At 38.8% G+C, this 27780-nt stretch overlaps 1 protein-coding gene and 1 long non-coding RNA gene across 6 annotated transcripts in view; one reads left to right on the top strand and one right to left on the bottom strand.

Moving 5' to 3' along the window:
- Positions 1-27780, bottom strand: part of gria4a (glutamate receptor, ionotropic, AMPA 4a) — an 85215-nt gene that overhangs the window by 17932 nt on the left and 39503 nt on the right. For 4 of the 5 annotated variants that reach the window (XM_007248590.4, XM_007248591.4, XM_007248593.4 and 1 more), the window contains exons 7-12: positions 26362-26529; positions 26023-26127; positions 25162-25269; positions 14755-14961; positions 9845-10218; positions 1564-1762 (exon numbers count right to left, since the gene is read on the bottom strand). In XM_007248590.4, coding sequence (XP_007248652.3) covers positions 1564-1762; positions 9845-10218; positions 14755-14961; positions 25162-25269; positions 26023-26127; positions 26362-26529 — 1161 coding nt within the window. Of the gene's footprint in view, positions 1-1563; positions 1763-9844; positions 10219-14754; positions 14962-18582; positions 23601-25161; positions 25270-26022; positions 26128-26361; positions 26530-27780 lie in introns of those variants that run through there. The other variant, XM_007248596.4, reaches the window with a different exon arrangement.
- On the top strand, positions 1710-26638 carry LOC125782543 (uncharacterized). Its single transcript, XR_007425245.1, has 3 exons — positions 1710-1797; positions 23533-23667; positions 26357-26638. It is a non-coding gene; the product is annotated as an uncharacterized LOC125782543 (long non-coding RNA).

Here is a 27780-nt window from a genome sequence, read left to right as displayed (position 1 = left end):
CAGTAATTCACTCCTGAAGGCTTACGCTTCACTCCTGAAGGCTTACGCTCACTCCTGAAGGCTTACGCTCACTCCTGAAGGCTTACGCTCACTCCTGAAGGCTTACGCTCACTCCTGAAGGCTTACGCTACCTCCCGGCCGCTGCGCTCCTCCAATGAACGTCGCCTCGCTTTACCAAACATTCACACAAAGCAATCCAGACTGTTCTCATACAGAGTTCCCCAATGGTGGAACAAACTACCTTCCACTTCCAGATCAGGAGAATCTCTCGCTATCTTTAAGAAACTCCTGAAGACAGAGCTCTTCAAAGAGCACTTACTCTCCTAACACCTCTAACACACTAACTACTTCTAACCCCATTTCCTTCTTCCCCTCGTTCACTTCTCTATCCCTTTATTTCCCTTCGACCTCCTTTAAGCCCTATCTAAAAATGGGTTATCTAAATTCCTATTACTTTTGTACTTCATTATTGTAAGTCGCTTTGGACAAAAGCGTCTGCCAAATGAAATGTAATGTAATGTAATGTAATGTAATAAAACAGGAAGGGTGTTTCTAATAAAGTGTCCAGTATATTCAGATAGTAATCTACATCTTTATTTATATAGTGTGTATGCACGTCTTCTAGTGTGTGTGGGAGTGTGTGCGCTAAATTTTTAACAGCCTTCTTATTCCTCGACAGCAGGTGCAGCACAGTAATAATGGAGCAGGAGGAGATGCTGAAAGCAATACACTGATCCTAATTACACACTTTCTCTCTTTCTCTCTCTCCCTCTCTCTCTTATTCTCTCTTTCTCTCTTCTAACTTTCATGGCCCTATAATACACCTTGCACAAGGTGCATTATGATGCTTTTTGCTATCTTACAACTGCCAACAGTCTATTTTCATGCCTTTAAATGTTTAAATAGCAGCGGTGCTTGTGCAAATATCTACACTGATGTGCGTGGTGATCTGGAAATGAGGTGTTCACGTAAATTTCTAGGGTATTGCTACCACGAAACACAAACTGACTGAAAACAACCTAGACAGCTGTCAACAGTCAGACATTCATTGCTATTTTGGCAGTGAGCTGGCAGAAAAAAAAAAATCATTACTCTACATCAACACAAAATATAAATATATAAATATAAATATTACTTTTGTTAGAGGTAACCTGCTTTTGCACTTTCACAGCATGAATGCACAGAATGTCAGTTTTTGTTAAGTCAGACTGTTGAGGTATCAACGCACCAAAGTTAGAACGCACCTGGCTCTTAAAGGGAATGGCAATAAACATGCTGAAAGGTTTATTGCATGTTACCCCCAAAACATACCCATGATTATTTAAGAAATAATTGGTACATGCCTTTTGCACATTTTAAGATGCAAAATGTGTACTTTTCCCTTCATTATGATAGCAAAGACACACTGGCATGGCCCAAAATCAAGCTCAATTGAGCATAGTTAATGTTAAAAAAAGATTTGTTACAATAGGGCCCTCAGTCTCTCATCCACTCTCAGTTTTTCCTCTTTTCTTATCTGTCTCTCTCTCTTTCTCTGCTAGTGGTCGGTCGTCTGGCACTCACCCTGAAGAACTCTTTGGTGGATCCGGCGTCCAGCGTTCCGTACGCTATCTCCGTCTGCTTGGCCAGATCCTCGGCACTCTCGATCGGAGACACCATCCGCTCCACTGTGAGGAACGCTGCCAGGTTAGCTGTGTAGGAGGAGATGATGATCAGAGTGAAGAACCACCAGACACCTCCTACTATACGACCTGAGAGAGACCTGAGAGGGAGAGAGACAGAGAGAGAGAGGATGCTGTAAGTATATAATATTCCAGATATACAAATCTCAGACCATTGTTTTACACTGAAATGTCAAAAGGATAGGATAGATATACGCAAAATAATTATCACAAAGTCTGATCATGAAGTAGATGGCTTGGGAATTCCCCCCCCCATGTGTGAGTTCTGAGGTTTTATCTTGTGAGTGAGGTTTAACACTGGCCAGAGTATTCAAGTTTTTAAGTTGTGCAAGAATTTATCATTCCTTAATCCACAGTGTCGGTTATATACCAGAAATATGTCCTATCTGACAGATACATTTGTAGGAAACCCTTGCTGTTTACTGTAACCCCTAATATGTTAAGTCTACTCAAATCATTTGAGGTAATTTGTTGCCTCAAATGAATTAAGTTTTCAAAACTCATTTTTTTAGTAGTTTATAATACTGTATGGAGTTGAACAAACATCCATCTTTAAGTTCAACAGAAAAACCACAAATACTTGACACTCAAGTGGGCAATTCATCAAAATGACCATCCTGCTTGTCTCAGTCTAATAATGCGCCCCCAGCAATGTCTCACCAAAAGGTGCACTAACCTTAAGCTTTTATAGAGTAGTGTGGGGATCACACACTGTGCAACGTCTGCAGTTGATTATTTTCTCTGCAATGATGTCACACTGGTCACCAATGCCAAGTGAATGTTGTCTCTGCGAGAAGTATGCTGAGGACTTTACACACCTGGCTAACACACCTGCTCGTTTCACCACACATCCACTTACACACCTGCATCCCACAGCTTATTCACTCATACACATATTTAAACACCTGCTTTACAAACCTGCCTCACCTAAAGTAAAGGTTCTTATAAAGGGGTTGAGGGGGGAGGCCCAAAGTACTCTGTGTGCTCTATTGCATTCTGTACTATGCCCACACACACACACACACGCACGCACACGCACACACACTCTTTATCCATTTCAGTGTAATGAGGAACAGCCTGCTGTCCAATAATATTGATTACAGAGGATCCAACAAGACACTTAATCTCTCTCTCTCTCCCTCCTTTCTCACTTTCACTTCTTACTCACTCACTTTTTCTCTCTCTCTCTCTCTTTCTCTCTCTCTCATTTACTACTGCCTCTCTTCTCTCTCTCACTCTCTCTTTCTCTCTCTGTCTAACTTGTGTGTTTTATCTAAAATAACAGACTGGCATTTAATGTTTCCTCCTGACCCTCACTGCAGGCAGAGCAGAGCAGCGAGTGTGTGTGTGTATGTGTGTGTGAGTATGCGTGTATCTGTGTGTGTGTGTGTGTGTGTGCGTGTGTGAGATTAATTACTTTGGCTGTGTTTTACTGAAGCGTTCTGACAAAAGCAACATAATTTTGCACGCCCCTACTTCAGAATCAGACTGCGTGTAAACGATTCTGACAGACAATGCTTGTGTGTGTGTGTGTGTGTGTGTGTTATGGACAGAGAGGCTGTTACTGATGCACTGCAGAGCATGTAGAGAGATTGGGATGGCAAGAGGGGAAAAAGAAGAAGAGGATCAGAGAAAGAGAGAATTAGAAGTGATTGTGTAGCCCATACATTCCCCACATGGACATGTTATCTGGGGGTTGCTAGGTGGCTGTTGTGGTGTTGTTATTTTATGATTGTTAATTGTGAGGTGGTTGCCATGGTACTTAAGGTGATCATTTGAAAACGAATGTGTTTGGTCTGTCATTCCAAATGTTTGTTAAGGTGTTGCTTGGTTGTTTTTATGCATATTGTTTTAAATGGTTATAACTAGGTGTTACTAAATGGCTGTTGTGATGTGTGTGGTTGCTGTGTCATTCCAAGTGGTTGGGGGGGTGTGATGATGTCTTGTCCTTACACTACCACAGGGGGGTTGTTTCAAAGTGGTTGCTTTAGTGTATTAGATGGTGTGCATGGTATTTTTAGCAAGCATTCAGGTTTCTGATTTGTCACCTCTGTAATTAGTAATCTGTTTTGAATATTTGTCCGGTGTTGTTTGCAGCCAATCAAGAAGAATCAGAATGCAGTGATGTGATTGGCTGTCTGTAATAGGATGAAATGTCTAACTGAACACAGCCTTTTTCTCAGAACTTCTTTATATCTATACATAAGTATGTCTCAATGTTCAGCTACACACACAGCTTGTCTAATCTATGTAGAGAAATACTGCCAATACAATAGGACTCTCTGGATAACTTAAAGATGAACCCATTGGAACCATGCCTAATGCCATGTGTGTCTCTAGTATTGAGTTGTGCAGCAACAAAATTGTCTCCAATACTGAAATTGCTAAAACTCTTGGTACCGGATGCAATCAAATCCTCACAGCAACACTCCATAATCTAGTAGAAAACTTTCTATAGTGCACACTTGAATACATAGTCCCTCTTTTTATCTATCTTTGTATATCTCTTTCTCCCTCTCTTTGAGTGAGTGACAGTCTAATTTGAGCATCAGAGCTGAAGATGGAATGTCTTGAAAATAATCAGAGACGAAAATAAAGAGTGATAGGTGGAGAGAGAAAGAGAGAGAGGTTAAAAGAGGAGAAAGGGAACAGAAGAGAAAGAAATGACAGCGAGGGGGCAGAGAGAGTGGAAGAGAGTGAAAAAAGAGTGAGTGAGCGAAAGAGAGACAGAGAGAGAGAGAGAAAGACAGACAGATACAGATTAGGATAGAGACAGAAAGAAAGGGACAGATAGAGAGAGACGGAGAGAAAAAGAGACACAAAGAGAGATACAGAGACACAGATAGAGAGAGAGAAAGACAGATATAGAGTTAGACACATAGAAAGAGAGAGACCGAGACAGATAGAGAGAGACAGAGAGAGAGAGCGAGAGAGAGAGAGAGAGAGAGAGAGAGAGAGAGAGAGAGAGAGAGAGAGAGAGAGATCTTTCACTTCAACTTGGGGTTTGATGAGGAAAAATCAATTCACTGCTGCAGCAACACACACACATACACACACAAACTGTGCTGCTGCAGGGTGTGTGTTTCTGTGTACAGCATTTTGTTAATGAATGTGAGTTGGACTAATGTGTGTGTGTGTGTTCTGAACTGTCTCAGTGTAGCTGGCTAAGACACACTAATGCCCACAAAACAGCTGACCAAGCTAATGCTAATGCTATCAGCAGTGCTACTACAAGTTCTGAAGTTAGCCAGTGCTGGAAGTTTACACTGACATACCGAGCATTCAGGTAACCTTCCCGGCCCTGCTTATACTCCACCAAGTACTCTAACACTCAACCACTAATAAGGCAAATGTAGCTAACAAGTAATAGAAGCGTTTAACCTGCTAATTAGCACTGGAACAAAATTACTATTGTAGTTAACAACTAACAAAACTTTTACTCCACTAATTAGCACTAAAACTACAGATTAATATAGCTATATTAAGTAATAGATAATTGTAACATGTCAGTTAGCACGGGAACAACATGACAAATAAATGTAACAAGTAACAAAAGCTTATATTCTACTAATTAATACAGGGTAAGTAATTTACATGTATAACCTGCCAATTAGCACTGGGGTAATGAGGCTAATGTAGTTTATAATTACTTACACCCCCACTAATTAACTCTGGAGCAACAAGGCTAGTATACACGAGTACTGGCACCTTATGCCCCACAGACTAGCTCTGCAGCTAATGTAGCTTACAAGTAATAGAGGCTTATTCCACCCCAATTAGCACTGGCGCTACAAGGCTAACGTAGGATATCAGAACTGTGCTGTAAATGTTTAATATATTTTAGTTTAGCAGAGAACTTCAGACTGACTGTGTTCTAAAATTATTGATCTGGACGATGAACTGTTCAGTTAATCCATAAAAACAGACACTGCTGATCCATCACTTGGCTGGGAGAGAAACAAAGGGAAAGAGAGTGATGGTGATGTCATCAGTTCGCTGTGCCCCCTGCAGCAGTGCATGCTGGGAGCCTGCAGGTGATAATAGACGAACAGATGGCACATTTACTGTACACACACATACACACACACACACAACCAAACAGAGTTTCTTTCTGTCTCCCCACACAAATTACTGAGCAATGCTAATATAATACCATGGCTAACGTGTAATTAGCAGATACATAACTAGTGCAGTTATGACAGAGAGTGCCAAAAATAGCAATCAGTAAACAAGTCCATTAACGAGTCTGAAGAGTGCGAGAGCTGTACTGCACTGCTGTATGTGTTTACATGGGGTGATTAATCTGGCTGAATTAACTGTTAATTAAAGCATGAATGTTGTGTAGGTATGGTATTCGGGACTCTAAATGTATTTAAACCTGATTAACTTTACAACTGTTTGACATACAGTGCTGTGAAAAAGTTAAATTTTTCAGATTGACAAACACATTTTAATATCAGACAAATACAGTGGGGAAAACAAATATTTGATACACTACCGATTTTGCAAGTTTTCCCACCTAGAAAGACAGGAGAGGTCTGTGATCATTAATTTGCATGAAATTAATTTGCACAAAATATGTTTTTATAGCTATAGAAAAACAGAGAATGTAATATCTGGTACAGAACCTTTTGTTTGCAAATACAAAATTTACATACACTGCAGCGGAGCTGCATACAGATCTTCTACAGATCTTCAACCACCAGTGTTACAACAGCAACCACCTAAAAACACCCTATCAACCACCAGTGTTACAACAGCAACCACTTGACAACACCCTATCAACCACCAGTGTTACAACAGCCTGACAACACCCTATCAACCACCAGGGTTACAAAAGCAACCACCTTACAACACCCCCTCAAATACCACAGCCATAACCAGATAATGCACAAACACAAGGAACAGCACATATAGCGCATTTAGGGTTTTTTGTTTTTGTGATGCCATGCATTAGGCAATTAGTAGATGCAGAAGTGTGAGGGGTTGGTTATATGGGCATAGCACTGACTATAGAAAGACACAGGTAAACATAGCATGCACACACACATACACAGAGACAGTAACACTGGACTGAACAACATTGAACAGAATCCAGTAAAACACATCCTTCAGTTACTCTTCGCTGATCTTTAAAGAAAGACAAACACACCTCAAGCAGTGTTTAAGAGGGTGTGTGTACAAGGGCTGTACACACACACATACACACACACACACTGCTGAATGGTGTTTTCTCAAACAGAGCATGAAGCTTTGATGATGCAAGGTGTTAAACATGGTACTGTCAAAGCAGAACATTTCTATCTGTGGCTGGCTCCTGCCTGTAGACCCGGTAGACTGTTTTAAATACTGACTGCTTTACTGTATTACTAAACAAAGTAATTAAACAAGATAACACACATTGCCTTGGTCCTACAACTACAACCCCCACCCCTGCCCATAGCATCTTAACTATAAAGGATGCCTGTATTGGCCTTTATTAAAAAAGGTATCCATATTACCATACCATTTTTTAACAATAACTAATATAACCAACCAGTTTGGCCTGATGGTGTAGTTGTCCAGGAGGTCCCACCCAGACTATTTAAGTGATTAAGTTGCTATTATGTAAAACACAGGAACACATCTAAATAGCACAGCACACTTATGTTGACAAAATGCATCATTAAAGAGCCCATTATAGACCCGGTCGACTGCTTTGTATGCGCACTGCCTTTATTAATAAAGACAGTAACTGAACAGGCTAACATAATCGTAAATATAGAAGTACCCATAGACATCAGTGAATACTGTTTCTCCTGTTTTTCAGCACCATATAACCTACCTGCGTTATTGCTTATTGAACCTTGGAGTGATGCAAACGCGGCATGCAGTTTTGTCTCAGGTCGAAACCGCTTCAGATTAAAGCCATTAAGCAACAAATGCTGATCTGTTTGTGGTTTTACAATATTTGGGTTTATGTGTGGAGGCCTCATAATGATTGTTTAATCTAGCCTTTGCCGTGGAATGACACACTGCACCAACTAAATGTGTCCTTCCACTCTAATATTGTAATCAGTTACATATATCATATTTCATTCCAACAACTCCCTCTTGACACACCTTAAACCTAAACTTGTTTTTTTGCACTGTAGATTAATACTAAAGTCATCCAAACATTATGGAATTATTTAGTCAACCAAAAAGTGTTAAATCAGAATATATTTTATATTTTTGATTCTTCAAAGTAGATCTTCTTGCTTAGATGACAGCTTTACACATCTTGGCATTTTTTTCAGTCAGCTTTATGAAGTAGAGTCACCTGGAATGACTTTCAGTTAACAGCTTTGCTGAACTTGTCAAGAGTTAATTACTTGAATGTTTTGCCTCTTAATGTGTTTGAGAGCATCAGTTGTGAATAGCACTATAAGTAATGTTCTAATCCATATTGAAGCAAGAACTTCTCAACTAAGTAAAGAAAAAATCTAAACATCAGTCAAGCTACAAATTTGAAGAACTGCAGGCGCAAAGACCATCAAAAATTTTATGTTTATGAAACTGGCTCTCAACAGGACCGCCCCAGAAAGTTTATGATAAGTTTGTGATAAGTTTATCACAGTTACCAGCCTCAGAAATCACAAGTTATCAGCTCCCCAGATAAGAGCACCTAAATGCTTCACAGAATATTTGGGTTGTTTAACACTTTGAAGTTACTACGTGATTCCTTGTGTGTTTCTTCATAGTCTGGATTACTTCACTATTCATTTACAACAAAGGGAAAAAAACATAGGATGAGAAGGTGTGTCAAACTTTTGACTGGTACTGTTCATATATATATAATGCTTAAATTGTTCATTCAAGATTTATTTAAAATGCTTGGTAGTCCAAGACCAGGCTTACTGCACCATATGGTATATTATTATTGCATCTAAATACTTACATATGTTCAAAAGACACAATATGAATTTTATGAATACAGTTTCTCTCTCTCTTTTCGTCTCCGTCTCTCTCCTGTCCGGATGTGGTAATTTCTCTAAGTTCAGATGCTACTGCTCCCTGGACATCTATCATGAATTTTTCACCCAGCTGCATCCTCAGCCTATCAATAATCCAGCGCTGCATTCTTATGAATATTGTAAATATAAAGTGCGGTTTTGTGGACTGGCCGTGGTCTGATTAAAGTTTAATTAGAGCAGAGATGGCAAAGAAGAGTCACCGATGATTCATCTCTACAAACACACTTTAAACCACACTAAACCATCCCTCATGCAGGTTTAAAACAAGACCGAGACTTCTATTTAACTGTTTTTGATATACAATGCTGAGTGACAGTAGTGTCAGTTCCATTACTTTTCGGTTTTGATTCTGGAGTCTAATCCAACAACACTAAAACTTACACAAAACTTACACTACACTCTGAAACTCCACAGCTTGTCTCCTCTGACCTGTGGGATGTCAAGAGCTAAAATCAAATAAAAATGAATAAGAACGGACCTAATTGCGCCCTTGATTCACGACCTGATTTGTTAAGTTTTTTTCTTCTAAATTGAAAGCAGTGGTATTTTTGAGTTGGGAGGAGACAAATTATTCTAATTACACATTTTTCCAATTGCTAAAGCGTTACAATAATACTAAAATAGATCCAACATTAGAAAATTCTTCATACTGTTCACATGCACACAAATATTGTCAGATACACGCACTCCCCCTCTCATCGTCACCCTCCCTCTTCCTCTCTTTACTTTCCATTGTTGTCCACCTGTCTTTTTATAGAGTTTAATTTCTAATTTAAATTTTAATAATTTGTCATTGAGGTATTGGTAGCCAGGTGATTCATATATTGGCTAATTAGCTCATGTTGTGGGATTTTGAATGGCAGTGTTTTAATATGGAATCATGTGTCTTTATGTCAGATAGTTTTGTGTTATTCAGATAACGAAGTTCAGTACATCAAAAAAGTGGAATTTGTTGTTTGTGTTTAGAGTGTTGGAGACTTGAGAAGAGGTTATACCCTCTGTATGTCATGTCATTTTAATATGTTAGAAATTGTAAAAAAAAAAATAATGATATCAGTGTCCTGACACTATCTATTATAATAATTCTTAAACATTGTGGTCTGCTAGGTTTAATAGATGTATTGCAAGACTGCAAGTGTATAAACATATATAAATACAGAATCCTACCTTGGTGTGAAGTCACAGCCCTGCTGCATGAACGCTCCCAGAGAGAACCAGAGACTGTTGAATATTCCGAACTCGTTGGGGGGCTGGTCGGCCGGAGCAGATTCCGAGCCCTCCTCGGGCTCCTCCGTGTGCCACTCGTACGGGCTGAAGCGGCTGACCAGGAAGAGCACCACGCTCACGCCTATGTAGGCGAACACGATGCACATCCAGATCTCGTAGGCCAGCGGGTCCAGGAAGGAGAACACACCAGGCTTGGACTTTTGGGGCTTCTTTATCATTATGGAGATGCCCAGACTCATGAATGGTTTTGAGAAGTCTATGACCTCCTCCCGGACCAGCGTTATGGTTAAAGGGGCCACCGCGATCTCCGCTTTCTGTGGAGAGAATGATTAGGGTCTTATTTTAGTTTTTTCCCCCCACACAATTTTAACAACCAATTTACAAATCTACCACATCCTTTCCAAGTTTTGTTATAATACAACAGCACTGGAGCTCATAGATTAGAGCTTATGAATTAGATGCATCATTTTCTGCATTCTGGTGTATTTTTTAACAGCTTGTTAAACATCAAATTTTACCTACAAAAGTGACTTAATTCAATGACTATTTTAAAGACAGATTCAGCAAGTCCTTAATCAACAAGTCCATATATTCATTCATTCAGTCTGTTTTTAAACCCACTGCTATATCTACTATAATGGAATCAATGTGACACAATTTAACACAATTTATGGGTGCATTTTACTTTTTATTTTGAGAATACCATACTGTTATATAAGTACATGAGGCAAAGCTTACTCCTAATATTGCATTGTTTAAGTTCATAGAACATTAATTTAACTTGGCCTAGGGTTAGGGTTAGCATTGTGAGATGGTGATGGGGCTGACGTTTTCTACTCCAGGTTAACTTGCATGCTGTGAGTTGGTGTAGGGAACCCAGAAAAGTGGACTTTGTTAAATTGATTATTTAGTGAAGCAAAGGAAACAGTGCTGGATATATTCATAAACTCTGACACTATTTTAATGGCACGGGTGCAACATGTGAAAATAGCTTGTTGGTGAGGTGTAAGATAGCAACAAACATTGTGATGCACCTTAGGTGTATGATAGTGCCCTAAAACTAGAATTACAGGTGTCAAGAATTTACAATAATATTTCGTGTTGACTTCATTTTGTGTTTCAAGTAAATACTGCTAAAACAAACAAAAAAAATCTTATCTAAAATGTAGCCCAGTTTTTTCAAAAGATTTCATTTCTAGTTTAGAACAAAAGACCTTCGTCCTTTATACACATTCACTTGACTGATTCAGGCCAATGCAAACCAACTACAGGTGTGAAACCGCCCTTAGATGACTCTGCTGATCTTAGTCGAGCTCGACCCTTCCATCTGTTTCTCAGTATATTCCTTCCCCTTCCCTCTCATTTTGCTAATTAGCTTAATTAACACACAGCCTAATTGGTTATCTGCAGAAGTGAGGTGGATTGAATTAAGCTACAGATGCAGAGAGTGTAGCGCCTGGCATGCTGCCTCACTTCATCTGCCCACTGAAGCAGCAGCAGCAGCAGGATTACCTGAGCGCTGCAGAGCGGAGCGGATGCTGTAATCAGGTGTGTTTTAGAGCAGAACAGAGCAGAGGAGCAGCTCGCTTTATCTGGTTGTTGAGAGGGCTGTTATTAACACCTTTCCACGGTGCCCTGGGTGACCACCATGTCTTCAATTTAATCCACTTTACTGCATTAATCACATGATGCCTCACTGATGTCCAGAGGATGCTGACATGTAATAATAGTATCTGACAAAGCCTAAAATATATTTTATTTTATAAGTGTCTCAAACTCTTATCCGTTAAAAGAAAGTACACACAGTTATTATCCAGAATATAGTTGCACCCAGAAGGAATCAACTGGCAGAAATGAAACTGGTGTGTAGTCTTTTAATGACAGTTTGTTGTCACCTGGTCATGTCATTATATAGGGTGCAAATTCGTAGAATACCAAATCACCTTTGGTAATCTTCATTACAGGCACTTTGACGGCCCAATTTATGCTAATTAGATCTTGCAGTACTTGACACTACCTTTTCTCTTTCTCACACACACAGTATTCATTCACATACTGCTGCCATATCAAGAGCTTGCCTTGAAGAAACAGATACTTTACCAGCTGCATTACCAGGCCTATCTCCAATTAATAATGTGTGGGATGCTATTGGACATGCTATCAACACTCCTTCCACCGCACTACCGCAAAATCAGCAGGAACTGTGTGAGAATATTGGAGCGTCATTGGCTGGTTTATAGCAGGACACCATTAGGAACCTCTACAACTCCATGCCAACATGTCGTCTAGCATGTTGTATTACACATACATTAAACAATTCCCAACACGATTCCTTCTGAGTGCAGTTATTTTTTATAAAGAGTGTAAAATTCACAGTGATCTGACATACATTTGAGCCAAGCTATAACAGTCTAAACACATCAGTCCTACCAAGACCCATTCAACATCGACAGACAGACACAGAGACCCAGAGATGTTATTAGCCTCAAAGTGCTTTTAACTGGTCAATTTCAGGATAAATGTAGGGCGATAGATGACAGTGTGATCTGTGCAGTGTCTTCCAATACGGTCATCCTAGTAATGGAGGATTTAGTGACTTTTATCCAGTGCTTTAAAATGTCACAGCACAGAAACGGACATCATAATATCATGAGCAGTTATCGATCGGGGTCAACTCACAGCTCTTGTGCTCATGAATGTGTATGATTTAACAGTGCAGCTTCAGCACATCCACTGGCTCAGTTAAGAACAGAAGGTTGTTGGGTTTGAATCAGTTTAGAACAGAATGTTTTTGGGTTTGAATCAGTTTACGACAGAAGGTTGTTGGGTTTGAATCAGTTTACAACAAAATGTTGTTGGGTTTGAATCAGTTTAGTACAAAATGTTGTTGGGTTTGAATCAGTTTAGTACAGAATGTTGTTGGGTTTGAATCAGTTTAGTACAGAATGTTGTTGGGTTTGAATCAGTTTACGACAGAATGATGTTGGGTTTGAATCAGTTTGCGACAGAAGGTTGTTGGGTTTGAATCAGTTTAGGACAGAATGTTGTTGGGTTTGAATCAGTTTACGACAGAATGTTGTTGGGTTTGAATCAGTTTAGGACAGAATGTTGTTGGGTTTGAATCAGTTTACGACAGAATGTTTTTGGGTTTAAATCAGTTTACGACAGAAGGTTGTTGGGTTTGAATCAGTTTATGACAGAATGTTGTTGGGTTTGAATCAGTTTAGGACAGAATGTTGTTGAGTTTGAATCATTTTACGACAGAATGTTGCTGGGTTTAAATCAGCTTAGGACAGAATGTTGTTGGGTTTGAATCAGTTTAGGACAGAATGTTGTTGGGTTTGAATCTGTTTAGGACAGAAGGTTGTTGGGTTTAAATCAGCTTAGGACAGAATGTTGTTGGTTTGAATCAGTTTATGACAGAATGTTGTTGGGTTTGAATCTGTTTAGGACAGAAGGTTGTTGGGTTTAAATCAGCTTAGGACAGAATGTTGTTGGTTTGAATCAGTTTATGACAGAAGGTTGTTGGGTTTGAATCAGTTTACGACAGAAGATTGTTGGGTTTGAATCAGTTTACGACAGAATGTTGTTTGGTTTGAATGAGTTTAGGATAGAATGTTGTTGGGTTTGAATCAGTTTATAACAGAAGGTTGTTGGGTTTGAATCAGTTTATAACAGAAGGTTGTAGGGTTTAAATAAATTTTGAACAGAATGTTGCTGGGTTTTAATTAGTTAAGAACAGAATGTTGTTGGGCTTGAATCATTCTGTTTAGAACAGAATGTTGTTGAGTTTGAATCAGTTAAGGACACATTATTTGGTTTGAGTAAGTTTAGAATAGAAGGCTGTTGGCTTAAGTAGGTTCCAGACAAAAGGTTGTTTGGGTTTAAGTAAGTTCAGGAGAGAAGGTTGTTGGGTGTAAGTAGATTTCAGACAGAGAATGTTGAGGGTCAAGTCGGTTTAGGACAGAATGTTCCTCCTCATCTGGTTTTTCCTTGTTTGTACGTAATTTCGCAAAATGCAGATCAGTATAGTGACTGCAGCTTTCGGATGGAGGAAGGAGAATGTATCCTCGTCCTCGCTCTATTGCTCTTCCTCCCTCTCTCTCTCTCTGTCTCTCTGACTTAATAGCTAATCTGTATTCAGCTGCCTCGCGTCTTGGTCGAGCAGGTTTCCGAGCGTGTGCATTTGTGTGTGTGGCCACAGTGAGGTGTGTATGAGGCTGAAGGAGGCTGGCTGGCTCTTTTCTGAATTGCTGCATTGTGCGGGTGTGTCTTTCTAGAGCAGCTCTCGCTTAAAACCCTCACTTTCTCTAATTTATCCCACTTTATATCACTCTCTGGGATTTATTCACTATTGTTGGTATTTGAAAAAAATTAAAGCATTAAGTGATGGATGCTTAAATAGTTTTTTTTTTTAGTTAAATGATTCATTTCATGAAAGCGTTGCCAGTGAGTGGAAGCGCAATATTGTAGGTGTTTCTTATAAAGTGGCCAGTGAGTGGAAGCTCAGTGTTGTAGATGTTTCTAATAAAGTGGCCAGTGAGTGAAAGCACAGTGTGGTAGGTGTTTCTAATAAAGTGGCCAGTGAGTGGAAGCTCAGTGTTGTAGATGTTTCTAATAAAGTGGTCAGTAATTGTAAGCACAGTGTAGTAGATGTTTCTAATAAAGTGGCCAGTAATTGTAAGCACAGTGTAGTAGATGTTTCTAATATAGTGGACAGCGAGTGTAAGCACATTATAGTAGCTGTTTCTAATAAAGTGTCCAGTAATGGTAAGCACAGTATAGTAGATGTTTCTAATAAACTGACCAGTGATTGGTGCAGCCCTGCTGTACACACAATCATCTCTTACCCCGTACACCAGCTCCCCAACCATCCCGTTCCAGATTTTAGTCTCTGGATCCCTTGCTCCGTACTTCCCGTCAGGAACGATGGATATCTTGTATTTAATTCCAATGTGTTTGGCAATTTCTGACGCCAGATCCACACAGTATCCCTCATACTGGTCGTTCCCTTCATACATCTCCCAGTTCTTCTTCAGCATTACGTACGGTCCCTCCTACAACACACACACATATACACATACATACATACATACACATACACACACAGAAAGAAAGAAAGAAGGACAGAAAGAAAGAGGAAAGGTGGGAAGGGACAGTAGAACTGGTCATATGTCAGTAATAGCCATAAACTACTGTTTTGGTGATGACTACACTAAAATAATAATAACAGTATTTGTGATAATAGTCTAATAATCACAAGTAAACATACATATTTGAATTAAATACTAATATGAATATATAATATTATTCTAAATATACTTAACTCTTTAATAACAAATGATAATTGTTTTAGAGCATTCTGGCATAAAATACTTCCTATAGTAATGGATGGAGTAATTTACTGAAGACTGAAAAAGTGGGTCTATACTACTGTAGGCTGAAGGTTAAGCTAAACTGCTGTAGGCTAAATGGGCATGGCTAAACAGCTGTAGGCAGAATGGGCGTGGTTAAACTGCTGTAGGTGGAATGGGTGAGCCTAACCTGCTGTAGGCTGAATGGGCATGGCTAAACTGCTGTAGGCTAAAGGGGCGTGGCTAAACTGCAGCAGGCTGAATGGGCGTGGCTAAATTGATGTAGGCTGAATGGGCATGGCTAAACTGCTGTAGGCTAAAGTGGCGTGGCTAAACTGCAGCAGGCTGAATGGGTGTGGCTAAACTGCTGTAGGCTGAATGGGCATGGCTAAACTGCTGTAGGCTAAAGGGGCGTGGCTTAACTGCAGCAGGCTGAATGGGTTTGGCTAAACTGCTGTAGGCTGAATGGGTTTGGCTAAACTGCTGTAGGCTGAATGGGTGGCCTAAACTGCTATAGGTGGAATGGTTGTAGCTAAAGTTCTGTTGGCTGAATGGGCGATGCTAATCTGCTATAGGCTGGCTTAATGGCAGGGATAATATGCTGTAAGCTAAATCATCTACATACATACAGTGTGAACACAGAATAAGTAAAAAAAACAAAAAAAAATTTTAGGTAATCACAGAATTTTAGACACCCAATTGAATAGACTTTTCTGATTTTTGACAGACAGAAAATGCTTGCAAAAAAACTTTTTTTACAGTTATTTTCTCGGATTTTTTTGCAGTTATAAACTGTCATTGACCGTGATATATCGCCAGAACAACAGTGATTCTGTAAACAAATTACAAAAATGTTGCTACTTTTCTTATTTATCATTTTAATAGGATTGTGCAGACCTGAAAAACTATTTAGTGTATAGTGTATATAACTTGTGTGCACACATCACCCTTTTTAGTCTGTTATTAAATAATGTTGTTAATATGCAGTAAAATTAATTTGTTAATTAATTTGTTAATTAATCTGTTAATGAAATAAGCCTGCAGTGTTGATTTGTGCAGCACCAGCTTTGCTTTAACGCATGAGTCCTTTAGTGCAGGTGCGGCTGATCGACACTGTGGAGTGTAGCTTTCTCTCTGAAGTGAGGAGAAGTGAAATGGTCCTACAGAGCGAAGAAAAGAAGATCAAACGCACGGTCTCTCAGTGAGGGCTGCTGGGTTAATCAGCCCAGAGCCTTCCTCTCCACTCACAACTCACGCCGGAGTGGAACCGGTGTGAATTTAATCAGCACATTACTGCCGCCATAAAATAAAAGCCTTTATAATCGTCTGAGCTGCCTATAAAGCCCAGCAACAATACACTGCACTCGGCTGACACAGAGCACCACTCTCACAGAGAGAAATAAATACAGACTTCATTAAATAATAATCAATTAATAACAGTCTGAGAGACTGATCTGCACTCGGCTCCTCAGTTCTGAGTTACAGGTCATGAAATATCATTCTGTGAGTCGATATCGACTCCCTCTGATGAATTAATGATGACGGGAATAACCATGAGAAGCCACACTCACACAGCAGAGCCCACGTACTATAATTGCTACACAAACATCCAGCTATAAATATGCCTAGGCTCCGCCTACTGACACATCCTTCTAAAGCTACTGCTGTTCAATTGCCCATGTTTTACACAACCCATCTTAAACTCTGTAACTAAAAGCCATTTTATACTTTGAGTATCGAGTCTATGCGTTGTATACGGCGTAGCCTGTGAAAGTGCCCTATGCAGCCAGCAATCACAGCTGACACAGCTGTTGTCCACGTCATGTGACACACAGGAGGTGCTTATCAGACTGCGGCATAGGCTACAACATAGACTAAAGCATAAGCTACAGCATAGGCTATGATATACTGTACTGTGCAAAAGTTTTATACACCAAAGCAAATTACACTAATCCATTTATCTCAGAAATATATGTTTCTACCTGAAAAAAACACCACATTTAATTTGAACAGACGCAAATAAACATACATACAGTAAAACGTAACAAGGAATTCTCATTTTTAAGTATGTCATATCCTGTAAACCAAACTGAAGAACAAAGCAAAGTTTCAGATTTCTCCTGGATGCTCCTCAGCCAGCATGTGTATATGTTCAGTTCTGTCAGCAGCTCACCTGATTTACCAAATTTACCAATTTACCAAACCAGGTGTTGATATGATGAGAACTAGAAATAACTCTATTGAACTCAGAACGAAAGGTTTTAAGGAAAACAGTGCAGTAAAAGCACTGCTTTTTGTAAAATTGCTGTTTTATTGCTAATAAATACTTATTTCACAGATAAGAAGATTTTCTTTACTGAAATTCCCACAGGTGCCTAAAACATTTGCACAATTCTGTATTTTACAGTATAGGCTATGACATAGGCTACAGCATTGGCTTTGACATAGAATATGGCATAGGCTACTGCATAGGCTACGACAGGCTACAACATAGGGTTTGACATAGGCTACAGCATAGGCTACGACATAGGCTACTGCATAGGCTACGTCATAGGCTACAATATAGGCTACGATATAGGCGACGTCATAGGCTACAGCATAGGCTATGACATGGGCTGAGGCATAGGCTACGACATAGGCTATAGCATTTGCTTTGACACAGAATATGGCATAGGCTACAACATAGGCTTTGGCATATGCTACTGCATAGGCTACGACAGGCTACATCATAGGGTTTCACATAGGCTACAATATAGGCTACGATATAGGCTACGTCATAGGCTACAGCATTGGCTTTGACATAGAATATGGCATAGGCTATGGCATAGGCTACTGCATAGGCTACGACAGGCTACAACATAGGGTTTAACATAGGCTACAGCATAGGCTAAGACATAGGCTACAGCATATGCTACTGCATAGGCTACAGCATATGCTACTGCATAGGCTACGATATAGGCTACGCCATAGGCTACAACATAGGCTACGATTTAGGCTACGTCATAGGCTACAACATAGGCTACGATTTAGGCTACGTCATAGGCTATGACATAGGGCTACAACATATGCTACAGCATAGGCTACAGCACAGGGTGCATGTAGGGTACAGCATAGATTTGACATAGAAGCATAAATTGGTCTTAAAGGGGAACATAGTAGTGAGCGGATCCTGGAGAGAGAGTTTTAAAATATGCAGAAAATTATAAAACAACAGAAACATAACTACAGAGATTTTGATTTGACACACAAATCAACAATTCTATAATAATCATAAAAATTAAAATCACAATATTTTACATGATGAACAACAAAAACAATATAAGAAACATGAAACATTAGTTTAATATAGATTTACAAACAATTCCAAAAGGTACACAGGCTTTTACTCATAACTGTACACTGGTATATTATAATAAACACATTATGTACCATCCATTATATACATTTTACATGATTCTCACTCAGATTACAGACCATAATCAACCAGAAGAAGTTTATAATGGTATAATGATTGATGAATGCAGTAAGTTATTATTTAACAGAGTAAAATAATAAAATAACAGAGAAAGAGTGAGACCTTACACTCTATACAATATTTACAGTGAAGATTTCCATCACAATACATTTTAAAATCAAAACAAAAATATTAAAAGCACTGATATGCCAAAGTCAGTGTTTACTCACAGGGTGGCTTGGGATTGCTCACGTTTGGACAGGTTGTGAGGTGTTATCTAGTAGGTGAGGTTAAACATGGATGGCCAGATAGATAGATCATTCTATTTCTGAAGTTGTGTGGATATTTAACATTCCTGGACCCACAGTGTGACGTGTGTACCGGGAATATGTTGTAGAAGGCTAATATTACCACCCATAGCTGCCAGTAGAGCACTGCAGTGGGTGGTAATGATGGGGACCAGCAGTGTCTGGCTAGAACTGTCCGAGTGAATAGACAATCAACTGCAGAATGTCCCACACGCATATGCCACAGATTCTGTAATATGCCAAAATAATGGGACATGTTACTAGTCCCGTGTCCCATGACATTTGGCATGTCAGTGTAAAGTGCTTCATTCACTTTTTGACTGTTCATGATACAATTGCTCTTAAACATTTAACTTAAAGTAGTCAGAATATATAGTAAAAAATCTAAATAAACTAAAAGGAGTCAAAATATAAAATGAACTGACCCAGAACTAAACAAAAAGTGTCAAAAAACATATCAGATCTTTAATAAAGTGAAAAAAAAAGCCAAAATACACTAAGCCTAGGGTGAGAATTCCATGGATAGTTTTCTGTGGACAGTAATTTGGGTATCACTTTAAAATAAGGCTCCTTTATAAAGGGTTTCTAAATTGTTTATGAATTATTGTTGAAATAATTGTTTTTTAATGGTTATTTGAACAACAGTGAAAAAATCTTTTTTTAAATATCTAATAAAATAATATAGAAAGTGAGTTTAGACTTCTAATATAATACAGTTACACACACACACACACACACACACACACAAAGCTTTAGCACTCACCTGTATTACTGTCATTACTGCTGTACCACTCAAAAAGAATTACTCAATTACATTCTAATTACATGTAATTGCAGTTCAGTTAATTGCAGTTATGTAACAAATTACATTCAGATCATAATCTGTATCCACCAATTCTGGTCTCTCTCTGTCTCTCTCCTTTTCTCTCTCTCTCTTTCACTCCCTCTTTTTAATTACTGTTATCAGTTACTAAGAAAACTCTTCCTCTCTCCCACATCGTCTTCCTCCTCCTCTGCTTTGGCACTTTAGCCTGTAGCGCTCACACACACACACACACACACAGTCTGTTGATTCGGCAGTAATGTTGTGGTTCTCTCGCTCGACAGATGAAGAAGAACAGCTATCAGTGATCTGATGGTTCTAATTGGCGAGACTAATTTTAGACTGGCTCCCGTGATCCGGACGGGAACGCTGGGTTCGGATCTGAGCGCCTGCAGGTGCTTCACACTCTATGACTGTCATTAGCAAACACTCTGCACGCCAGATCAACTTTAAATCAGTCTGTATGAAAGTGACAGATAAACCTCAACATGCAGCTCATACCACAAATCACTATTATAGCATTCATTGCCATAGTTTATGTGGTATAGTGTTTCTGTTGTATAGTGTTTCTGTGATGTCTGGGTTTCTCTAGTGTATAAGTTTTGTTGGTATCTGGGTTTCTGCAGTATCAGCTTTTCAGTGATGTATAGAGTTTCGGTGGTGTCCAGTGTTTCTGTAGTGTAAAAGTGCTTCTATAGTATCTGAGTTTATTTGGTATGAGTGTTTCTGTGGTGTCAGTTTTTTCTGTGGTACCTTGGTTTCTTTAGTGTACAGAGTTTCGGTGGTATTAGTGTTTCTGTGATATCAGTGTTTCTGTGGTATTAGTGTATCTGTGGTATCTAGGTTTCTTTAGTGTGCAGTCAGGGTTCCAGTGGTCATGAAAAACCTGGAAAAGTCATGGAATTTGAAAGTAGCAATTTCAAGGCCTGGATAAGTTTTGGGATAATAAAAATGGGCAGAAAGTTTTTAAAAAGTCATGGAAATTTGCTCTACAAATCTTTGTGTTTCAATCTATTTCAGCTCAGAGTAATGTAAGCCTACACAACGGAGCTCTCAGGGTCCGACACATTTTATTATTTAAGATTGTGTGTCGACATTTTGTCTGATTCATTTTAGACCTACTATATTATATCAATTTTAATAATAGCTTTACTTGATTTTTGGTTTTATTGTCCATGTCTGCGCTGATGTTTTAAAACATTGTATGGTCATAAAATGAACCTTGAGGTAATAAAAAAATGGAAAATTCATGAAAATGTATTGGTTTAAAACTTGTATGAACCCTGACAGTGTTTTGACGGTATTAGTGTTTCTGTGGTATCTAGGTTTTCCGTAGTGTACAGTGTTTTGGTGGTATCAGTGTTTTTGTGGTGTCACTGTTGGTATCAGTGTTTCTGTGGTATAAATGTCAGGTCACAGTGGTATTTCTGTTCTTCATTGCGAGTAAAATGACCTTTCCAGGTGTTTCTAATCTATACATAGAATGTAGGTATTAATTAATACAGAGGCCACTTTAAAGAATAATGTAATATATATGGGTTTCATTGATCTGCTTTTATTTTGCTGCCACACGAAGGACAATGCTTATGACAATGCTGCGTGCATGAGTGTGTGTGTGTGTGTGTGTGTGTATGTGTGTGTGTGAGTATGTTTATAATTATGACACAGTTGGAAAGTCACACCTCAACCTTATGTCTGCATGACTATCACTATCCTAGCAGGTACACAAACACACACACACAGCTTTCACAGCATGCAACTAATGCCACTCTGTGTGAAATAAACAGAAGTTTAGAGAGAGAGATCGAGAAAGAAATGAGCGAAAGGGAAAATAGAGAGAGTGCAAGAAGGACAGAGAGAAATAAAGATAGAGAGAGAGGGAAGAAAAATGAATGTAATTAAATTTATTGTAATTCATTGTTAATAGTTGATTATTGTTATTAGTTTTGCAATATATTTTAGCATGGAGAAAGAGACAGAAAGCGTGGCAAGGCACAACACAGAGAGAGAGAAAAAGAGAGAGAGAGAGAGAGAGAGAGAGGGAGGATTGTATTTTCTTCACTAGGTCGTGTCATGCTGTGTGTGGAGCGTAAGAAATAAAGCTATTTCTGAGCCTGTGTCGCCGTGACAACCTCCATTACAGCCTGTTCACCAGATTTGGTATGGAGATGCTTCTGCTACAACGGGCTTACGCATGCACACACGCACAAATACACACACACATAGAGTCTCTGGCTGAAAGGTCAGCAGTAAGAATTATTCAGAGTCTTAGCTTTTTTAGAGGGCAGCTCAACAGCCACACACACACACACACACACACACACACGGTACGTCACTTTGCCAACCTCAAACAAACCTCCTGTAGTCACACACAGCAGTGTCTGTATGGAAAGCTTATGGAAAGGTCATAAAGGTTAAACACAGGTCTATTATACACTATACGTCATTTTATAGTATCCTCTATGCTTTCTGTAGTATATTACAGTTTGTCAGAATGAGCGTGTAAATCATTTTAACATTATAGAATCTCATAGAGGCCTACAGAGCGCCCCTACACCCCCTAGAGTGTATTACAGTTTGTCAAAACATTACAAAACGTTATACAGCACCCCCTACATTTCCTAGAGTGTATTACAGTCTGTCAGACTGAGTATACAGTCTATTAAGACATTAATGAGCACCCCATGCTTTCTGTACTATATTACTATCTGTCAAAATGATGAATTAGATTATATGAACCTTATAAAGCATTACAGAGTGCCCCCTACATTTCCTAGAATGTATTACAGTCTGTCAGAATGAGTACACAGTCTATTAAGACATTAATGAGCACCCCATGCTTTCTGTAGTATATTACTATCTGTCAAAATGATGAATTAGATTATATGAACCTTATAAAGCATTACGGAGTGCCCCCTCTACACTACCTAGAGTGTATTACAGTATGTCGCAATGACAGAGTTAATCATATAAACATTACAAAACATTATACAGCACCCCTACACTTCCTAGAGTGTATTACAGTCTGTCAGAATGAGTACATGGTTTAAAATATTTTTTATTGAGCACCCCTATGCTTTCTGTACTATTTTTCAGTCTGTGAAAATTAAGAATTAGATTATATGACCCATATAAAGCATTACAGAGTGCCCCCTACACTTTTTAGAGTGTACTACAATCTGTCAGAATGAGTGCACAGTTTAATAGGATATTAATGAGCATCTCTATGCATTCTGTAGTATATTACAATCTTTCAGAATGACTATAGAGTTCTTTTGTTTTCAAGTAACTAACAAGTTAACAATTCATATCTTTTACATTGTTGACTTATTACTGACACTGCAGTCAACCAGTAGCCATACAATAGCAGGTAGGTATCTTACAAAACTTACTGTATCTAAGGTTGATTTAAAGATCAAATGAGAATACCATCATCAAAACTCCCACAAATCAGAAACCTTTACAGAACAGAAGTTTCTACAGTGAAAATGAAAGCAGTATCATGAACACAGCGACACACCGGCAGCTCTGAGCGATGACTCATATATAAATATATATTCCACATGCTGACACAATCACACTGCTCTCAGTCCGCTGAGCAAAAGTAATTCAACATTCAGCGCTTCAGTCCAGGTTCTAACTGAGTCACTGTCAGAGAGGTCATCCTGTCCCCTGTGGGTTCCTTTCAGTGTCTGAGGAGAGGGTTCTTCACCAGCGTCGGCAGAGAACCTCCTGCTGAAGTAAAATTCTCCATCGCCTTCAAAACGCACATCAAGGAGAGAGAGAGAGAGAGACAGACAGACAGACAGGAGGATCCTGCTAAGGTGCATTCATCTCTTTTCTTCCCTTATTTAAACAGAGAGCAGCTTCAGACCTGCTGTCAGACCTGTTTACATTAGATACCACAGTTCACTTTTAGCACAGCATTACCTTGGTAACACTTATTTATAGTATAACGCTTTATTATACTATTAAAGAGCACCTAAAATTCTACTGCTACTTCTAATTCAATCTCTAATTCCACTTTTATATTCTAATATTACGTCTTTTTTTTCTACATCAACTTTAAATTTCTACTTTTATCTCAGTTTCAACTTCTCACTCCTATTTTGACATCAGTTTCCATGTTTACTACATCTATTCGTATTTTCAATTCAACTTTAACTTTCACTTCTAGTTTTACTTCCACTTTTAGTCGTACTTTAATTTCCACTCAGAGTTCTTCATCCACTTCTACTTTTACAGCCATTTTCATGTCTACGTCTACTTGCTCCAATTAAACTTCCACTTTAACATCTGGTTCCACTTCTCATTTTGCTTTTATTTCTACATCTTTTTCCAATTCAGGTTTTTCTTTCCTAATCCTACTTTCATACACTATTTTACTCTTGTTTCAATATCTACTTCTACTTTCACTTTGACTTCCACAATTACTTATATAAATTACTTATATAAATATAAATTTACTTCTTTAAGTTATTTTTTAAACAATTACTTAGTTCTAGTTACAATTTAAAGTCTACTTCTGTTTCCAGTTACAATTAAAAATGTAAACAAATTCTACTTTTACATTCATTTTTATATCTTGTTATGCATTTCCTTCTACTTTTATTTCCCTTTAAGGTTTACTTTTCCTTTGAACATTTTTCAATTGTACTATTACTTCATTATTAATTTTAACTTTATCTTCTTCTTAACATGGCTTACATGGCTAACTGTACTTCCATTTGTACTTTCATTTCTACTAGGACTTTCATCTGTATTTAGGCTTCTATCAACATTTCTATTATTACTTAAATTTCACCTTCGAAGTGACAACATCTGTTTCTACTTCTATTTTGTGTTCAATTTAAATTTTACTTCTATGTTTATTTCAAGTTCAGGTTCAACTTTTACTTCCTTTACCTACCCTTTTATGCTACAACTACATTAACATCTAATCCCAATTTTAATCCGACTTTGCTTCCTACTTTCATACTAACTTCCACTTCACTTGTAATTTTACTTAAAATTCTACTTTTATTTTAACTTGTACACCAAATTCTAGTTGGTTCAGTAGAAGTTGAATTTGAGGATTTGATAATAGATGAGGAAATTGCAGCTCAAAGTCTAACCCTCAGTCCATTTTTTTAGATACAGTGAATAATACAGTGTCAGAAACCACACAGTCAAGTCTATTAGAGATTATTGAACACCCCTACGTGATTTAGCTACATTAACCTCATATCTTCACTAAAGAATTTCTTTCTCTGAAACCTATGTGGTGCTGTGTGTATGTGTGAAACAGACAGAACAGAGAAAGTGTCTGAGTACATTACCATGATGGTGGTGACGATGACGGTTCTGTTCTCCATGGCTGATCCATTTCCTGCACCCAACTCATTCTGCACCAGCACCAGCTTATCAATATCATTCCAGTAGCCAATCTAAACACAGCACACACCACTCTGAGTTACAAAAGGTTCCTCTAGGTATGAATACAAGAAGACTTTTAGGCATTATAATGTTTCTCTGTGTTGTATTGTTCTATACAGAAAACCACAGCCTTTCTTATAGAACTGCTGAAGAAATACACTGCCTGGCCCAAAAAAAAAGGCGCCAACTGCATTTAAGTAAGTAAATGATCTGGTCGCTGCAGTTGGTCAGGTCTGGGTTCAGTAACAGTATGTGCTGAAAGAATGAGATCAGCTGACAACCTGAATGTACTGAATATAGACCAGGTTATTCCATCAATGGAATAACCTGGTTATTTTCTTCCCCGATGGCATGGGCATATTCCAAGATAACAATGTCAGGATTCATGGGGCTGGAGTTGTGAAAGAGTTCAGGGTTCGGGAGAATGAGATCATCATTTACACACATGGATTGTTCACCACAGAGTCCAGACCTTAACCTCATTGAGAATCTTTGTGATGTGCTGGAGAAGGCTATGTGCAGCGGTCAGACTGTGCCATCATCAATGCAAGATATTGGTGAAAAATGAATGCAACACTGGATTGAAATAAATCTTGTGACATTGCAGAAGCTTATCGAAACAATGCCACAGCAAACAAATTATTAGAATGTGTGACCTTTTTTGGTTGTGAATATGTTTTGACAAGGCAGTGTATATTTACTCTTTCTCAGTACATAGAACCCCTTATTTTATTATCTAAATAAAACCATGTTTATAGACTTACTTTTTGAGGTCCGTTGCTTCTTAGTTCAAATACGTCCATGGTGTAGTTTACTCTGCGTCCGTAATGATCAAACTGAATATTCCCCGTCAGACCCTGAATCCGCACCTACACACACACACACACACACACACGTTAGGATTAACAATCCTGTGGTGAATTTCTGATAAAAGCCTATTCTCTCAGTTTAGTAAAAACAATGGGACCTTTTTATGGTATGTATTATATACATACTGTATATACAATGGTATATATACAGTTAAGCTGTGTATTACGTGTTTTACTCTTTTAATATGTGCTTTCCATGTGTTCTTATCTTAATGTGTCTATTATACAGTTTACCTGTTTTAATGTGCGTTCCATGTCGATGCCCTGGTTCCAAGGAGCCGCCGGATTGGCCAGGCAGTCTCCAGCATTTCCTCGGCGAGAGATGTCAATCTTCTGCCGCCGAAGGTTGCGGAAAGCCTCGGCCATCACCAGCACGGCGTCATATGTCAACGAGGATGAGAACTAAGAAACAAACACCCACCACACACTCTTTCATTTATCCTTCTTTACCCATTAATTGTTTTAGTGCAACTAAACTTTAAACCTTAGTGCAAATGGTTACACTCTTTCACTATGTGTGTCTGTGTCTTTGTGTGTGTGTGTGTGTGTGTGTGTCTGTGTGTGTGTTTGTGTGTGTGTGTGTGTGGTACAGATGGTTATGATGTCTGCAGGGATAATGTTGATAATGTTGTTATTGTTTTCATTGTTGTTATCATGTTATTGATCATATGAGTAACACTATAGAGCTGTCAATAATGATAAACACCGCACTGCTGAATTGAGAGAGAGAGAACAAGTGAGAGAGAGGAAGAGATTGAGAGAGAGAAAGAGTAAAGGTAGAGTAAGAAAGAAAGGGAGAGAAAGAGTAAGAGAGAGAGGGATAAAAGAGAGAGAAAGAGAGCGAGAAAGGGTAAAAGGTAGAGTAGGAGAGAGGGAGAGAAAGAGGGAGAGAGAGGGATAGAAAGAGAGAATGAAAGTGAGAAAGGGTGAAAGGTAGAGTAAGAGGAAGAGAAAGAGAGAGAAAAAAATGTGAGAGATAGAGTAAGAGAGAGGGAGAGAAAGAGATATAGGGTAAGCAAAGAAGGAGCAAGAAATAGAGTAAGAGAGAGAAAGAGAAAGTGTTTGAGAGATAGAGTAAGAGAGGGAAGGAAAGAGAGAGAGAAAGAGGAAGACAGGCAAGGAAAGAGAGAGAGATAGAGTAAGAGAGGGAAGGAAAGAGAGAGAAATAGAGTAAGAGAGGGAAGGAAAGAGATAGAGATAGAGTAAGTGAGAGAGAGCTAAAGACAGTAAGAGAGAGAGAGAGAAAGAGAGAGAGAGAGAAAGAGAGAGAGAGCAGTGTTATGCTGGGTTGAGGAGTTGCTGGGTGTAATATATGCAGACTGCAGAATAGGCGATCAATGGGAATGTCTAAAGAGCTCCATGTTATCAATACTGCAACCAGTGGAGGACAGAGGAAAGACGATCAGAGAGAAAGAGAGAGAGAGTCAGAGAGAAAAAAACAATATTTAATTTTGTAACTTGCTTCCACTCACGGGCTACTTTATTAGAAACACCTAGGCCTGTTTGAGCGATCTGTATGTGAGCCTTCCACCGTGTGCCATGCGCTCATCGGTGTTGATATATTTAAACGGTGCAAGCAGAAAGTGATATGAAAATGAAAATAATCTTTTGGCGGGGTGTAAGATAACAATGAGCATCATGACGTGCCTTGCA

This window comes from Astyanax mexicanus, chromosome 18, assembly GCF_023375975.1.
Source record: "Astyanax mexicanus isolate ESR-SI-001 chromosome 18, AstMex3_surface, whole genome shotgun sequence".
NCBI lineage: Eukaryota > Metazoa > Chordata > Actinopteri > Characiformes > Acestrorhamphidae > Astyanax > Astyanax mexicanus.
The sequence above is the reverse complement of the archived record's forward strand: the minus strand, read 5'-3'. Positions and strand labels throughout refer to the sequence as shown.